At 39.9% G+C, this 17,621-nt stretch overlaps 1 protein-coding gene across 2 annotated transcripts in view; it reads right to left on the bottom strand.

The window, feature by feature from the left end:
- Positions 1 to 941: 941 nt before the first annotated feature.
- LOC124267912 (ATP-binding cassette sub-family G member 1-like) overlaps positions 942 to 17,621 on the bottom strand; it is a 51,679-nt gene continuing 34,999 nt past the window's right edge. The window contains exons 3-14 of one of the 2 annotated variants that reach the window (XM_046702901.1): positions 17,249 to 17,366; positions 16,422 to 16,611; positions 15,097 to 15,366; positions 13,542 to 13,656; positions 12,313 to 12,641; positions 11,821 to 11,838; positions 6,850 to 6,951; positions 5,945 to 6,113; positions 5,384 to 5,484; positions 3,957 to 4,112; positions 2,873 to 2,991; positions 942 to 1,409 (exon numbers count right to left, since the gene is read on the bottom strand). In XM_046702901.1, the coding sequence (XP_046558857.1) occupies positions 1,184 to 1,409; positions 2,873 to 2,991; positions 3,957 to 4,112; positions 5,384 to 5,484; positions 5,945 to 6,113; positions 6,850 to 6,951; positions 11,821 to 11,838; positions 12,313 to 12,641; positions 13,542 to 13,656; positions 15,097 to 15,366; positions 16,422 to 16,611; positions 17,249 to 17,366 (1,913 nt within the window). In that variant the 3' untranslated portion in view covers positions 942 to 1,183. The remainder of the gene's footprint in view (positions 1,410 to 2,872; positions 2,992 to 3,956; positions 4,113 to 5,383; positions 5,485 to 5,944; positions 6,114 to 6,849; positions 6,952 to 11,820; positions 11,839 to 12,312; positions 12,642 to 13,541; positions 13,657 to 15,096; positions 15,367 to 16,421; positions 16,612 to 17,248; positions 17,367 to 17,621) is intronic. The other variant, XM_046702902.1, reaches the window with a different exon arrangement.

Below are 17,621 nucleotides of genomic sequence, written 5' to 3'. Positions count from 1 at the left end.
CTATGACTCACACACTGATGTTTCCTGGATAAGTTTCGTATTAAAACTAACAAAACAAGAAAGAATTTTAACCAGTAAGTTACGCAAGAAAATGGATGGAGTGCGTAACTATGGTAACCAAGTGTATGCAACAACAAACTTCTTGTCAAAGATATCCTTGTTTAAATAGCAGACATTTCATATAAGTAGTACATATGTTGAGCCCCAAGGAACATTATCAAGGGCAAATAGGAAAATACAAACCATCAACACAAGAAGAACTTGGCAGCCAAGGGAGGCAACTACGCACAGCAAATTATGGACTGACACAACTGGGCCGTCAAAAAAAAGAAAATGAATACAAAAATATTGAAGAGATTGGAAAGATGTTAAATTTAAACAAAACAAAATCACTGTGGTGGTCCTTTGATCATAACAATTATTCAATGTGTTGGAGGCGAAATTTCCGTAATGAACAATGGTAACAAAAAATACAGTACAAATATGACAAATATTTCATCTGTGGCATGTCAACATATATCGGCAGAAAGTGGACACTCTATTGCTGTCCAGTGTGGGTGTTGATAGAATCTTCACCATGTTGTCCGATCGAAGGTATCCTTTTTCATCCAATGCGATAATTCGATATTGTACGAACTGTTCATGTCATGCTGTCCATAGAAAAATCACAGCACAACTTCATAATCCAATCAAGAAGTATCTTCCACTTTTGTCCATATCATGTTTTCTATTCAGAAGCCTGCTCTGAATATCTCAGCCAATCAAATCATGCCCTGTACATCCTATCAAAATCAGAGATGTTAAAAAAGCAATGCTGACAAGGGAGGCTACTCCGGCTTTTCCAAGTTTTGTTTACAGTCTTGAGCCATGTAATAGAAATACTTCAAGCACTCGGCCACAGGAAAAGCTTAAATTGTTTATTTACAACGTGACAAGTTAGAAATAGCCATTGTATTTATTATCACAAACAGTGACAACAGAGTCTGTAGTGAAACAAAATGCTGAGTTAAATCCACATGGTCTCCACACAAATGGAGGAAACAAAATGGCTTCTGTCCCTGAATCGCATGTGGAACAAGCTTGTCCACACAGCCAGTCACATGACAGTCACGTGACCGTCACGTGGTAATCACATGACTAGAGCATCAGATCTTCCTCCCCAGTCTATCACATTGTGACCTTTTCACCTTTGAGCCTTGACCTTCCACCTTAGCACAAAATAGCAGCCAATCCTAAGGATTACGAAGAATATACAGAGTATGATGAAATCCAGCCAGAACTCAGCATTTTCAACATCCATCTGCTTCAGAACGTCGGATGCCTTCTTGAAGATGCAGACACTTTCATCACAGTTCAACGATCCCCTGTCGAATCCGTATATAGCTTGTAGAACCCCCTCAAAGGAATACCTGAAGAAAGACAGATACGTGCGTGAGTGAGTATGGTTTTGCTACATTTAGCAATATTCCAGCAATATCACGACAGACAACACGGAAAAATGGGCTTCACACATTGTACCTAAAGAATCCAACTAAGGCCATCGATATGATGAGTGAACACTTTAGACAATTGGCTACCCCTATACCACATGAGAAGGGATAAATATTTTTGAAGCCTTTTGGGTAGGTTGTCCAACTTAAAAGAAAATTAACCCTATGTTATAGTTTGCAGTACAGTACATAGCTGGTATGATACAAAAATCACATTTCAAAACTTCTGAAAATTTATGAAAAAAATTCATTGATATTAGAAAGTTTCATACTGCATGGAGAAGCAGTATGTTTGCAGGATTTACCCTAACTACGTACATGGTTGAGTATCAGTTGAAGTGAGTGAGCAATGATCACCTGTACTAATTATCTCACCTTAAGTGTGTGATGACTACCTATATTAATTATCTCGCCTTTTCGTGTGAGTGATGATCACCTGTACTAATTATCTCACCTTTAGTGTGTGTGATGATCACCTGTTCTAATTATCTCCCCATTAGTGTGTGTGATGATCACCTGTACCAATTATCTCACCTTTAGTGTGTGTGATGACTCACCTGTAGTGATGATCACCTGTACTAATTATCTCACCTTTAGTGTGTGTGATGATCACCTGTACTAATTATCTCACCTTTAGTGTGTGTGATGATCACCTGTACTAATTATCTCACCTTTAGTGTGTGATGATCACCTGTACTAATTATCTCACCTTTAGTGTGTGTGATGATCACCTGTACTAATTATCTCACCTTTAGTGTGTGTGATGATCACCTGTACTAATTATCTCACCTTTAGTGTGTGTGATGATCACCTGTACTAATTATCTCACCTTTAGTGTGAGTGATGATCACCTGCACTAATTATCTCACCTTTAGTGTGTGTGTAGTGTATGTGTGAGTGTGTGATGATCACCTGTACTCCTTATCTCACCTTTAGTGTGAGTGATGATCACCTTTTATCTCAGCCTGTGAGTGATGATCACCTGTACTGCGTGATCTCACCTTTAGTGTGAGTGATGATCACCTGTACTGATGATCTCACCTTTAGTGTGTGTTATGATGTACTGCGTGATGATGATGATCACCTGTACTCGTTGATCTCACCTTTAGGTGTGTGTGATGATCACCTGTACCTGATCTCACCTTTAGTGTGTGATGATCACCTGTACTCGTGATCTCACCTTTAGTGTGAGTGATGATCACCTGTACTTGTGATCTCACCTTTTGTGCGAGTGATGATCACCTGCCCTCGTGATCTCACCTGTCATGAGTGTGTATGGCTTATGTTACAAGCCTGTGTGTTTATACTAGCTAGCCACCTGTACTCGTTAATACACCTGTACTAAAATGTATGAGTTATGGTTACCTGAGCTATTTTCTCACCTGATATAGGACACATAGGAGAGCCACTGTAGATACGTTGGGATTGTGTCAAAGTTGACGAAGAACCCACTGAACAGAAGGATGGGGATAGCTGTGACAGGTCCCAGGAACACAGCCACCTGTGAAAACAGGTAACACCGAGATACACACCTTTACATACACAGACAACCTGGTTCAGACTAGAGTCGTGATTTCAGCGCCTAACGTAGCAGTCACTTCTACATTCAGTCACTGTTCCCACAAAAACACTCTCACATTCTGTACCTTATAAATCAGATCTCCTTACAACAAACTTGTACATGTATCTTGTGAAAAGGATTAACTCTGTTCTATATGAAAAATAATAATAATAATTGCTTTGTATAGCCCATTTCCAGCTATATGCAGCTGCTCAATGGCGCTTTACAAGTTAGAAGTCACTTTATTACAGCTCAATCCCTAGATGAGAAAAGAAATGTTTTGAGTTTTCTCTTAAAAGTTGAGAGAGAGTCACTGCTCCTGATGTCAAGGGGGACCGCGTTCCACAGTGCGGGAGCTGCAACTGAGAAGGCTCAATCTCCAGCCTTTGTTGATGTTGATGGAACAACCAGTTTCTCCTTCTGGGCAGAACGTAAGGTTCTAGATGGGTGGTAGACCGCTGTATATATTGACGTTGTATATATTGGTAATTTGAAATTATCCGACGAAATTTGCAGGCCGCTTGTTAAATGTTGCACAGAGGTATCAATGTCTATCATGGATAAACCCTGTACTTTGGAGGATTAAACATCATAGTAGCCAATTATGTGATCAATCAATCAATCTTGCTGCCTTATTGTTTGTTGTTTAACGCAGCACTCAGCAATATTCCAGTTATGGCAGCGATAATTATGGACCAGAAAATCCAGCGATCAACAGCAACAGCATCAATCTACGCAATTGGGACACGATGACATGTGTCAACAAAGTCATCTAGCCTGACCACCCGATCCCGTAGGTTGCATCTTACGACAAGCATGGGTTACTGAAGACCAGTTCTGACCCGGACCTTTAGTGGTGTTCCCCAACTGACAAACACCCACAAACTGCCGTGTGGACAGATTACCTGTAACGACGTGGCAGCCCCGATGAGTAAGCCCAGTGATTGGGCAACCAGTGACGTCTGGGTCGACAGGGTCAGGAACATCACAAATCGCACAAAGTCGTTTGGCTGCGAAGTCATCCAGTAGACAATGGACCCATACACCAATGGAAATATAATCTGGAAGACAATTGGATAAAACATAAACACGCATACAATGAAGATGACGATATTCTGAATCGGTATGGATACCTTTTCGTTTGGTGTTTAACACCAAATTTGGCATGGATACTCTACAGTTTGTTATTTAAATGCCACACAAAGAAATATTACAGCTAAGGCCAGACCAATTTTATTTCTTGTTTTATGGATCCACTGGTCGTATTTTTCCAAGAATAAGAAAAAAATTAAAATTTATTTTCCCCGCTCAAAAACTAAAATCCTCATGTTTTATTGGCCAAAAATGTAAACTTACAAAAAAATAATAACTTTTGATTGTTTTTTGCCCCATAAACACTTCATAAATTGCCCCCAAAACCAAACTTTTAGTATTTAAAAGGACTATTAATTTGACAGGTGATTTCTATTTTTATGTTTTTTCAAAAATCCGTAAAACAAGAAATAAAATTGGTCTGGCCTAAAGAACATTTTCAGACAATTCCCAAAACATTATATTTTAACTTCCAAAGTATAAAAAGCCATCTATCTACGAAAATTTATGAACATCCTTTATATGTGCATCAAAAGTTGACATTTAACTGGCTAAAGTCACATTTTTCAAATGAACATTATATGATGTGAATCCAACCTGCAATGTCACTTTTCATGTTTTAGTATTCCAACCCTGTTTCACCACTGAGTCGCTGGTCAGGGACAAAAGGGAGTTCAATCTCACATATCACCAACTCTAGTTGTCAACATGCAATCTCTCTCTTAACCTCTATCATTATAAGGTAGACCGCCTCCGTGGTGTAGTGGTTAGAGCGTCCGCCCGAGAGCGGAAGGTCGTGGGTTCGATCCCCAGCCGCGTCATACCAAAAGACATTAAAATATGGTACTTGTTGGTCCCTGCCTGGCGCTCGGCGTTAATGGGTACAACAAGGACTGGTCGGCTCGGAGTCGGTATAATGTGTCTGAGTGGGGTATTCATGCTTCACTGCGGCATGGTACCTCAGTGAGCTAGCACCATAAAACCAGCTTAAAAGTCTGGGCTAGTACAAGCAGCCAGACATACACACGCATGCACGTCGTCATATGAGCGAAATAACCTTAAGTACGACGATAAACCCCATTTCACCTCACCTCATTATAAAGTATGACAGTGTGTTATTTCTTTCTTGTTAGTATTTCTTGCATATCGATGGTTCAAGGAGCATATTAATTGTAAGATCCAACAACACCCTCGACATGTTGGAGATTCCCAAACCTCCCAACTCTGCACGCCTACTCACCTGGAATGGCATGTCGGCCATGGTTTTAGCCAGATAGTAGGCTTTGAGACTGTACCAGTAGTTCAAGTGCTCCCTGACGAACACCGCCATCTCCATCGGAACTGAAATACAGAAAATTAACAGTCATCAGAAAATTAAAAGTCAAGACCTACACACAAAGATTTCTCATTTAATTGTTTTGGGGGGTTTATGTTGGAGGCAGGTAATTTTTTCAGTCACTCCTATAAAACATGCTTCTGAAAGAATAATCTGGATTTTTATTTCATATTTTATAGCATTTTCAGCGAGTTTTATAATTCAAAACACAACAAAAATTTCTCACTTTTCACAGTTTACTGGAACACGTTATATATTAAAATACAGTTTCTGAGGACTATTCTCATCTGGAAAATGATAAAGGAGTGACAAGATTTTCTAACGAAAAAAGCAAGGGGATCTGTTGGCCACATTGGGGTGAGTGAGTGAGTATAGTTTTACTGCTGCTTTTAGCAATCTAACCACTAGGCTACCCCACCTTCCCTACACTGGGGTGAAAGAATCACAGAACGGCAAAACACTCACATGTGAGAACAGTTGGCATGAGGGCAGTGAACATCAAGAACAGCATACAGAAAAACAGACATCCCGCGTTGTTGAAGACTTTGCTGGCTTCGTTGCCGATGCCAAGATAGAGGAGGCCAATGAGGATGCCCACAGTGAGGTGGGAAATGAGCCTCAGCCTCGTCAGGGTCTGCAATACAACTACCACTCTCTAAGATTCATCTTAACATCATAAATCTGATTGCAGTATATATAAATTCACAATCTGGACATATTGGGTGTATGAGGCTGGTGAAGGTGAAGGTCAATTACCATATACTTCATGTAGGTGAAGGTCACATATTCTTCTTGAAAGTGAAGGTCACTATGTCCCTAATGATGGAGGTGAAGTAGAGGAGTCTGAGCACACCATTTCATAAAAACTAAAAATATCCCCCAAATTTTATGATTTGTAACTTTTTTTGATCAGCATACAGGGTTCGAAATACCCCATATATTAGTGTGCCATGGCACGGTAAATATTGAAATGGCACGGATAAAAAATGTTCTCGGTGCCCTTTTGACACGCCTAATATTTTAGAGACATAACTCACATTTAGTCATTTAATCCGCAAAACAATTATTTTTTTCCAAACTGAATAATACCATACATATTTGCTCAAAAACCCATTTCTTTATTTAACAATAAATTTCAAATGATCATCATCATTGTCATTTATTCTAAAAACATGTGGGCATAGTCGATTTCTGAAAGGTACACCTAAAATATTTGTCTGGTGCCCTAAGGCACACTTAGAAAAAAAAAAGTATTTCTATCCCTGGCATACATCATCAAATAGGTCAGAAGTTTGATGGGACTTCACACATTACAGGCTGGAGGTGACCCACTGCGCCATAACAAAGGTCAAAGGTCAGAGGTGACTTACCGCATCCCTCATTATAGAGGTGAAAGTCCTCATGAAGAGAATCCTGAACTGGGTGAAGCAGCTGGTGGCGAACGTGTGACACTCCTGGTCATACATCAAGTCCTGCAACAGACAATCTTGCTTGATAACAATGACTTGCAGAGTTTCTCAATGAGACTGTGGACATAATAACTGTCTCAGATCAACATCCTGTGTTTAATGTAGTTCAACAAACCAAAGGGATTGAGGTTTGTGACACATGGACATAATTAGGGCAAATCTGATATTTTAACCAGCACATCCTTGCAAAGCTAAGGGAAGTAACTATGTATTGTCTCTTGTGATGACAGGAAGGTTGAAACTCCTATTGCAGGATAGCATTTTCACACCTTTACATCTCGATCAAGCACCTTACACCTTTTATTTTGTTTTCCAGAAGTTCGAGAAAACTATAGAAGCTTTTAAAACTTTGTCAACATGGTCAATTTGAAAAGTGTAATTTTAATGACAAATGAATGGTATTGTAAGCTGGTCAGCAATATGCCATGACGGTCTATTGACAAGTCCAAACAAGATTGAGGAGTACGGTTTCACACCAGTTTTGCAATATTCCAGCAACGTCTTGGCGAGGAATACCAGAAATGGGTTTCACACATAGTACCTGACAGACAAGACAAACCTGAGACTGGAAGCTTGTGCAACAATTACTACTTTGAGGTAGGTGGCGGCGGTGGGGTAGCTTAGTGGTTAAAGCGTTCGCTCACCACGCCAAAGACCCAGGTTCGATTCCCCTCATGGTTACAATGTGTGAAGCCCATTTCTGGCGTACCCCGCCGTGATATTGCTGGGATATTGATAAAAGTGGCGTAAAACCAACCCCCTCACTCACTTAAGTAGGACACACAAGCCAGTTCCTCCCTCATATTTTATCCTTTCATATGTAACAATTCACTTCAAATTCTTCACTTCAAACTGTTTCCTACAAACGATAGCTTTTGCCATTTTCAGGGGTGGAAATAACTTTAAAATTGATAGTGTACTCCGGTACAGTGGCACGTGTGATGCCACTTGCCCTGATAATATTTCCACTATACCGACCGTTTTCCTGCTGATTTTTTAAATAAACAACATAATTAACATTGGACAGTCAACTGGAAACCGGTACAGTGTGATACACAAATTTGCTTGATCGACAGAAAAAAACACTGGACTCGGACGTCGGGCAATGGGTTATTTCCACCCCTGCATTTTGGTCTTGTAAGATTTCAAAACATTCAATAAAAATTGTAAAAATTTAAAGTAATAACACTGCTCCAAAGTAACTCCTTTGTTGATTCACACTGCTTTCAGCAATATTCCAGCTATATGACATCCTGCAAATAAACACATCCGGACCAGACAATCCACTGATTGATAATGAGCAACAATCCATGTCGATGACATTCAATACACAACAATGGCATGCAATCAACTCAGGCATCGAGACTGACCACGGGATCCAAAACCTTGCCTCTTACAACCAACACTGGCCACTTGGGCCTATTCCATCTAGAATTCTGGCCAAGATGTAAGTGATTAATTGGTGCCATGAGAATCATGAGATATCTATGTTAATAATGCTCCAGTATAAAGTGCAATTCCCACTAAGACGTGTATACCCTTTGTGCAAAAGAGAAGTATGCCTCAACCTCGCCAATCCAGGGAATTATAGCTCCATTCCTTCATGGTAAATACCCTGAACCTGTTTAAATACATAGCCTTGCTCTGAAATCGGCGACTCTAAAAATAAATGCTGATTCAAATGACTGTTTTTCATCATATTCACAACTGAAAACGTAGATTCTAACTTCTAAATCTCTCACACAACATTAAAATATAAGGAATTCCTTCTTGTGTTAGTGACAAAAAATATATTTCCCAGAAAAGAGTGAGTATGGTTTTACACCTCTTTTAGCAATATTCCAGCAATAATTAGAATAAGTAGAATTACCCCTCACAATTACCGATACTGTGGGTGTTGCGTTTCTAAGTTTGTTGAGTACATAGATGGTCACCAAATCTAAACGTCCAATGAGTATCATTACAGCGAGATAGGAGTGAGTGAGTGAGTGAGTGAGTGAGTGAGTATCACACTAAACACTATTCCAGTCTCAGCCTAATGTTGGAGTGAGTGAGTGAGTTTTGGTTTTACGCCGCTTGTAGCAATATTCCAGCAATATCACGGTGGGGACACCAGAAATGGGCTTCACACATTGTACCCATGTGGGGAATTGAACCCGGGACTTCAGCGTGACGAGCGAACGCTTTAACGACTAGGCTACCCCACCGCCCCAATGTTGGAGTGAGTGAGTGAGTTTAGTTTTATGTAGCTATTAGCAATATCCCAGCAATATCATGGCAGGGGACACCAGAAATGGGCTTCACACATTGTACCCATGTGGGGAATCGAACTCTGGTCTTCGTCGAGACAAGCAAACGCTTTAGCCACTGGGCTACCCCATTGCCACTTTCCAGATAAGATGTTTCTCATATGCAATGCCTTAATATAAGGTTGCTTCACTTGCAGAAGGTGAAGGGAAATGGTGTTAAATGTTATTCCAAGATTATTCCACCCATAGAGTGACATGCATGTGGGTTGTACCAGTAGGGAAGTCAGATATGGTGGCCATCTTAGAAAACAAAATGGCTGCTTTATACACTCACTAAAACAGCCATATAGCTTAACGTTTTGACATACTCATTTCGGCATGAACTAAAAGTATATGTAGACTCCTGAATAAGTGGTGAGTGAGTGAGTTTAGTTTTACGCCACACTCAGCAATATTCCAGCTGTATGGCGGCGGTCTGTAAATAATCAAGTCTGGACCAGGCAATCTAGTGATCTACAGCATGAGCATCAATCTACCTACTGGAATACGATGACGTGTGTCATCCAAGTCAGCAAGCCTGACCACCCGATCCCGTTAATCGCCTCTTTCGACAAGCATGGGTTACTGAAGGTTCATTCTAACCCAGACCTTCATGGGTTCTTTTGGTAGGATGCATTTAGAGATCAAATCAAGAACTTTGAGCTCTCTTCAGAGAGGCACAGGCACTCACACGCAGGCAATCCTCGGACTTAATGCAGATCTGAGCTCAACTCAAAGACTGAATAAGTATTTTCACATATTTTTCGATTTTAAGCACATATGCAAAAGTCATTCTGTGTTAGTGTTGTAAACAGAAATGAAGCTTTGATGTTGGATGCAAATAGATCCAGGGTATTTATAACAGAATGGAGCCCCGAAAAGATATGGTTGCAAAGTTTTGCCAGTACAAAGAGATCTTAGCGATAAGGTGACCGTAACTTCCATACCTTAATATAGACTTAAGGAAGTCTTAGCGCTAAGATTGTTTTGTAAAACACCCTGGATTAACGAGGATGAGCATGCTTCAACCTGAAGAGAAAAGACCGTCAAAACAAATACTGTACACCATGCAACTAGTTCACTACAACTCGAAGGAAACATTTAAACCATACAGATAAATAATAAACAAAATATCACTTCATGCAGGAATATGCCCAAAAAAATTAAAAAGGATAAAAAAATAAAGAAAACGAAACTGAGGCACAACATGAATAATATTAGTTGTACATAAAATAAAATCAAGGTGTAATGTGTCATGCCCCTACTTCCCCAAGCCAGCCTTTATAAGTTTCCATATTTTACTCAATATTTTCTTGATAATATGGAATAACCAAACCTCCAAACCATATATCTGAAGTCAATAAACATTAACTTAATTATCTTATTTATCTTGCATCATCTCTTTAAATGTCATTTTAGAGCAGAATCGCTGTTTGCAAGAATTTCACAGATAGTTATTTTCCAAAATAGTATCAGAAATTGTAATCCATTATTATCAAATTACCAAGCAATAATTTTCACAAATTTTAAATGTATAATTATCCCAAAATTTTCTGTCCTTATGCTTAGGCCCTTCACAGATTTTAGATGATTCATTTAAAAGGGTTATTTCACGATCAGCATATTGAGTGAAAGTGTCTGGTTAACAATCGCATTAAAATCAAATGTTTTACTCTAATAGGAACCACTTTGCATGAAGATCTGAAGATGTTTTCATAGGTGGTCACCTCAGATGAGTGAGTGAGTATGGTTTTACGCCGCTTTTAGCAATATTCCAGCAATATCACAGCAGGGGACACAGAAATGGGCTTCACACATTGTACACATGTGGGGTATCGAACTCGGGTCTTCAGCGTGAAGACGCATAAACCACTAGGCTACCCCACCTCAGATGAACCCTTACAGTGTTTTAACTGCCGAATCTAAACAAAGGACTGATTTGTGTGGAATTTCAAGAAGTTGGAGAGTCAGATAATGACAAACGTTATGGATGGACAACTTCCTTATTAAGTGATGTGAGGTAACGATATAAGAATCTGTATCGAAATGTCGCATCACCTAATAAAATAGTTATTCATCCATAATGTTTGATCTTATCTAAACCAAAAAATCATGGGCTCTTGAACCAATAAGATGCCAGTTTATACAAGCATTTTTTTTTCCTTTTTGGGTGAAGGTATCAAAATAGGTCCTAAAAAAATTACATTCCAGCTTTAATTGTTTACATTTGGAACTGATTGGTTGATTTTGTTTTCAAGAGCCCAAAATCAAACATCCTACTTTTAATCCTTGGCTCACTCATAGCAACAATTAAGATGCTTTCATATTGATTGGTTGATCAAAAGTTCATGTGATGCGACCTCCTATTGAGGAGCTGTCAGATCTCTGCGGAGGGGTATCGATTCAGAGTAAGGATCTGAATTTAACAAGATTATGAGGTTAATAAAGGCGAAGAAAGCAAAAAAATTGATATCAGTTTGATTTTACTGCATCTCTCAGCATATATACCTCAACTATAGGTCGAACATGGGTCATACCATACTACACTACAGAAAACCATGGTTACCATGGTAACGTTACAAACCTCAGACGATTCTGACTGCTGAAAACACAATAAACAAAGGAAAAACACTTTATAGTAAATACACCTACAACAATTGAAACTTGACAAAAATACTAGAATCGACTAGCTAGTCATGCTGGGATACGACCATGTTGGTTGTTGTTCATTGGTGCAAAACTCAGATACAAGACTGGGATTACAGAGTTATCTCCCTTTGAGAAGTACGCATTCAAAAATGTTCTCCAATCATAATTTATTTTCACTCTTTTATGTTTACTTGATGTAGTTCCACATATTTTTCACTTGTACCAATCATGATTCATTCTTTTAACCAAATGAGGAAGAAAATCTGTCAAAAACAAGATGCTGAGCTAAAAAGTCGAGCACAAATATTAGCAGTCAGGTAGGCAATGTGATTTCAAAAGAGAATTTGAAAAATAGAGACTTAAGCTGACAGCATGTGCTCATGGCCTTTGACAAAAAGAAAACTTTTGTTATTCCAAACAAACAAACCTCAGTTTTAGGGACTCCTGCAATGCAAATCCCGTTGACCCCCCTGGTAACGATTGGGGCGTGTCCATTCGAATATCCATTGCAGCATCCATTCTCCATCAGTTTCCTTTTTTCAGCTCCTTCTTCACAGTGATTGGTGCATTCTTCATGAACACTTGGTGTAGGGGTGCAGTCCATTGGCGTCGTCGCTGGACTGGGGTTGGGAGTTCGGGAGGCAGATAGCTTGCGCTGGAACTCTATCTGGAAGGGGTCACACTTTCCGGTCTTGAGTGCCATCGTCAAACGCCGGACTTTGTCCTCTCCATATTCTCCAACTGACACCTCCATCACTGCAACACAATAGCTGAAATGATCCCACGATCTCCCGAATGCTTCTCAACCCAAAAATGTACTAGAATCTGTACTTTCCTAAGAAGTGTAATCCCAAAAATAACAAATGTCACAAAAATAACAAATGTCACATCTGACCACATTTAAAAGGTATTCTGTATTCATGGCTTCAGAGAGGCGGTGGGGTAGCCTAGTGGATAAGGCGTTCGCTCGTCACAGCGAAGGCCCAGGTTCGATTCCCCACATGGGTACAATGTGTGAAGCCCATTTCTGGTGTACCTCGCCATGATATTGCTGCAATATTGCTAAAAGCGGCATAAAACCCAACTCTCTCACTCACTCATGGCTTCGGAAATTCCACCTGTCAGAGGGGTACACTATCAGCTGTGTTCCATTTTGTTGGTGCCAGGTGGCTGGGTGGGTTAGACTGCAGACTTTGTGTGGTGGCGATTAGAGGCCTCACCCTGAGAGTGTGCGTTTGAATCTCAACCCCAACAGGTACAATGATATGCACTTTACAGTGAACTTTGTATTTAACTGTATTCCTAAATATAACATATATATTCAATTGTTACTAAATAATTTCTTTTAAGTCATATGACACACCTGCTCGAGTTTAATAATTTCTTTATTATCCATTTTATTCATGTACATTTGTGCAGTAAAACACGGTAAGCAAGTGTGACTGCCCTCTTCATTGACGTCACGTTGAAGCGTTTAATGACGTCACAGCCGACGAAATACAGAAACAATGGTTTCTAGGCAAAAGTACGATATATTGATACTGGTTATGTTTCGCCATATGGATAATAATGATATTTATTATGACCTCGCTTTGAGAACATAAAGGGAAAACAGCTCAAAACATGGTACATGTATTACAACTGACTCTAACTTACCATAGTCCGCTGGGTTGTGGTAGTTCGGGCATCGAAGTCCCTGAGACTCAAAGTATGGCAGTAGCGCCGGGATGCTCCCTCTGTACACACACTGGCCCTCCGCCAACATGTACAGCTGGAACACAGGACAGAATCAGCGGTCAATATCAGACATAACTGTTGGTCAATATAGGATAACATAACTGTTGGTCAATATGAGGTTAACATTCATCAGTGAATATAGTGAGTGAGTGAGTTTAGTTTTAACGCCGCACTCAGCAATATTCCAGCTGTATGGCGGCGGTCTGTAAATAATAGAGTCTGGACCAGACAATCCAGTGATCAACAGCATGAGCATCGATCTGCGCAATTGGGAACCGATGACATGTGTCAACCAAGTCAGCGAGCCTGACCACCCGATCCCATTAGTCGCCTCTTACGACAAGCATAGTCACCTTTTGTGGCAAGCATGGGTTGCTGAAGACCTATTCTACCCCGGATCTTCACGGGTCTATCAGTGAATATAGGATAACACCACAGTTAATCAATATGAGGTTAACATTCATCAGTGAATACAGGATAACATCACCAAGCGTAAACATGAGCATAACATCGTTGGTAAGTATAGGATAACATCATGGTTGGTCAGTATCTGGACAAAATAGCTAAGAGTGTCACAGGAATCTATCCAGGATTCCAACAAAGTGCAGTTCTTTTACTGGAGTTGGTGAAATACAAATCACTTCTACAAAGCCACGACATTATACAATTATAGACTGGTGATAAGGTCAATACCTGTTTTTATGGACCCCCGAAAAGCAATATTTACTTCGGACTTCGTCCGGTATTGACCGAATTCACCAGACCGTAATTGTTGTATTATGTAATAACCCCCCAAAAAAAAAACATGTCCATTTAGTCAAGAAAAGTAATGTTAATTTCGCTACAAACCAATAACGTTATGTCAACAATACTGTGACATGTAAACAATAGAATGACATCATAGTATGACATCAAAATGTATCTTTAGTAACTCAAGTCAATATGAATTTTGGTCGGACCTGGTTTGGAGACAATATGCTTTTCTGTCGATGGTCACGTGACCGCCTCTAGACCAATCAGGTAGCCGGAAAAATATGCTTACATAATATTCATAACTGCGTGACAAGATTCAGGAAATGATTACTGACAGCCTCTCAGATGTACTTGATAAATTCTGGGGTCATGATGAGTGAGTGAGTGAGTGAGTGAGTTTAGTTTTACGCCGCACTCAGCAATATTCCAGCTATATGGCGGCGGTCTGTAAATAATTGAGTCTGGACCAGACAATCCAGTGATCAACAGCATGAGCATCGATCTGTGCAATTGGGAACCGATGACAACCAAGTCAGCTAGCCTGACCACCCGATCTCGTTAGTTGCCTCTTACGACAAGCATAGTCACCTTTTGTGGCAAGCATGGGTTGCTGAAGACCTATTCTACCCCGGATCTGCACGGGTCGGGGTCATGATGAGATTACCCTAGCACTTTCGGAGTTTGTCCACAAGACAATCACATCCTTGCTGAATGAACTTACGTGGTCAAACATCTCAAAGAGTTTGGCGCTGGGCTGGTGTATGGTGCAGATGATGGTGCGACCGCCTGCCGCCAGCGTCTTCAGTAGACACACACACTGGTAGCAGGAAGCGCTGTCCAGGCCGCTGGTCGGCTCATCAAAGAACATGACTGGTGGATTGTTGACTAGCTCCAGGGCAATGGACAGCCGTTTCCTCTGGCCGCCAGACAGGTTACAGGTTCTGGTTTTCTTGGAATCTATGAGGCTTAGTGTTTCCAGGATCTCATCAACCTGGTTGAAAAGGGATTTCTTGTCAACACATAGATCTTAAACCTGAGGAAAGTACGATCCTTGTCACTACATGGATCTAAGCTATCTGAGTAAAGATTGATTTCCTGTCAACAGACATATTTCAACCCCATAAATATCATATTTACTGTATCATAATTACCTTATTCCCTGGGTTCCCTATACAATACATATCTTATTTCCTGAATTATTCTAAGAATTCACTATATGACATATATTTTATTCCAAGAGTTCACTATATGATAAACATCTTATTCCACTATGTGATACACAGTCATGCCTCGTTTATCCAAGCCTCAGATATCCGGAAAACTTGCCTTCCGAAAAAAAAATATCCTTAAAATGAATTCACAACGTTGTAAAATTACTTATCCGGAAATCTGGTTTTCATTTTCACATACCAAACGCTAAATTATATGCATTTTTTTCTCATATATCTGAATGGCTGAGTGCCTGTCAGTATGTTTACACACACATTTTACAGAGTGGCCTTGTGTGCCCTAACCTAAAAGAAGTTGGCCGTCTTTGAAGTCTTTTACACATGGTCCTTATATCAGGAAATTTGTTTAACCGGACAATTTCAAGAAAAACACAAGTGTCCAGATAAACAGGGCATGACTGTATATCTTATTTCAAGAGTTGACTATACGGCATATATCTTATTCGCTGAGTTGACTATACAATATACATGTTATTCCCTGAGTTGACAATACAATATATATCTTATTCCCTAAGTTCACTAAACAATATATATCTTATTCCCTGAGTTGACTATACAATATACATGTTATTCCCTGAGTTCATTATACAATATATATCTTATTCCCTGAGTTGACTATACAATATATATCTTATTCCCTGAGTTCACTAAACAATATATATCTTATTCCCTGAGTTGACCATACAACATATATCATATTCCAAGAGTTCACTATACAATTTATTTCTCTTATTCCCTGAGTTGACTATACAATATGTATCTTATTCCCTGAGTTGACTACCCAATAAATATCTCGACTCTATCTGAAGACACCAACCATTTCCTGTTTGTCGGCAGTAGAGAGGCTCTCGTTGAGTTTGAGATTGGCGGAACACATCATGGACTCCTGGACCGTGAGGTGGGGGAGGAGATGATCATCCTGCATGATGTAGCACGACATCTTCCTGAACATCCGCAAGTCGCGATCCTTCCCTCGAACCAGGATCTGACCTGAGATATTCTTTGTCCTTGTGGAAACAAAGCATCACTTGACAAAACTGATAATTGTCCATTTCACATCCCAGTCGACATCACATCACTTTCAGGCACAACCATTAAATAATCGGTTCGAGACAGATTACCTAAAGACAAGCATTATATTTTCTGAAAGGAGTTAGTGAAGAGAACACTTTTTATAGCTAGACAACTCCTTTATTGCAATATATGCCACATTTCTGTGTAGATGCTAACACCGTTGTCAAGCAGTGTTCCTCTTCATCCTACCAGCTTTTAAATGCCACTTAAAGAAGTTAAGGAGAGAGTGAGTGAGTGAGTTTTACGCCGCTTTAAGCAATATTCCAGCAATATCAGTGTGGGGGACACCAGAAATGGGATTCACACACTGTACCCATGTGGGGACTCGAACCCGGGTTTTCAGCGTGGCGAGCGGACACTTAAACCACTAGGCTTCCCCACTGCCCCGTCTCTGAAAGGAAGTGACACAAGCCATGGACCCACCCACAAAACACAGAACATCGGAAATTCCTGTGAAATCTGAGGACAAACTATTTTTTACAGAACTTTCAGGAACAGATTAAATTTTTCAAAAACATCACCAATATGATTAGTTGCATCATCTCTTGTTGCTATAGCAACTGAACTGACCTGTAACCTGCCAGTATGTTCATGAGGGAGGACTTCCCAGCCCCAGACGGTCCCATTATTGCAGTGAGTTCACCAGACTTGAACCGGCCCGAGATGGACTTCAAGATCGTCTTGGGCTCTGAAACATTATGTAGGTCAGTAAGAACCATGAATTCAATAATCAAAATAATTTATTATGAATTCAACATTGAAATTTTTCATCTTAGATTTCAATTAGATCCATTCTATTTTTGATTTACAAAAGCATCTATTTATCATCGAATTCAACAGAGTCATGTGATCCTTGAATTCAACTATCAGATCTATATAAGGCCCCAAAAAATAAACGTTGTGGTTCCGATTTCCTACATTTCAGAACTAGGGTAGGTAGTTA

Source organism: Haliotis rubra, unplaced genomic scaffold, assembly GCF_003918875.1.
Source record: "Haliotis rubra isolate DU_JTF1 unplaced genomic scaffold, ASM391887v1 Scf1348, whole genome shotgun sequence".
NCBI classification, from domain to species: domain Eukaryota; kingdom Metazoa; phylum Mollusca; class Gastropoda; order Lepetellida; family Haliotidae; genus Haliotis; species Haliotis rubra.
The sequence above is the reverse complement of the archived record's forward strand: the minus strand, read 5'-3'. Positions and strand labels throughout refer to the sequence as shown.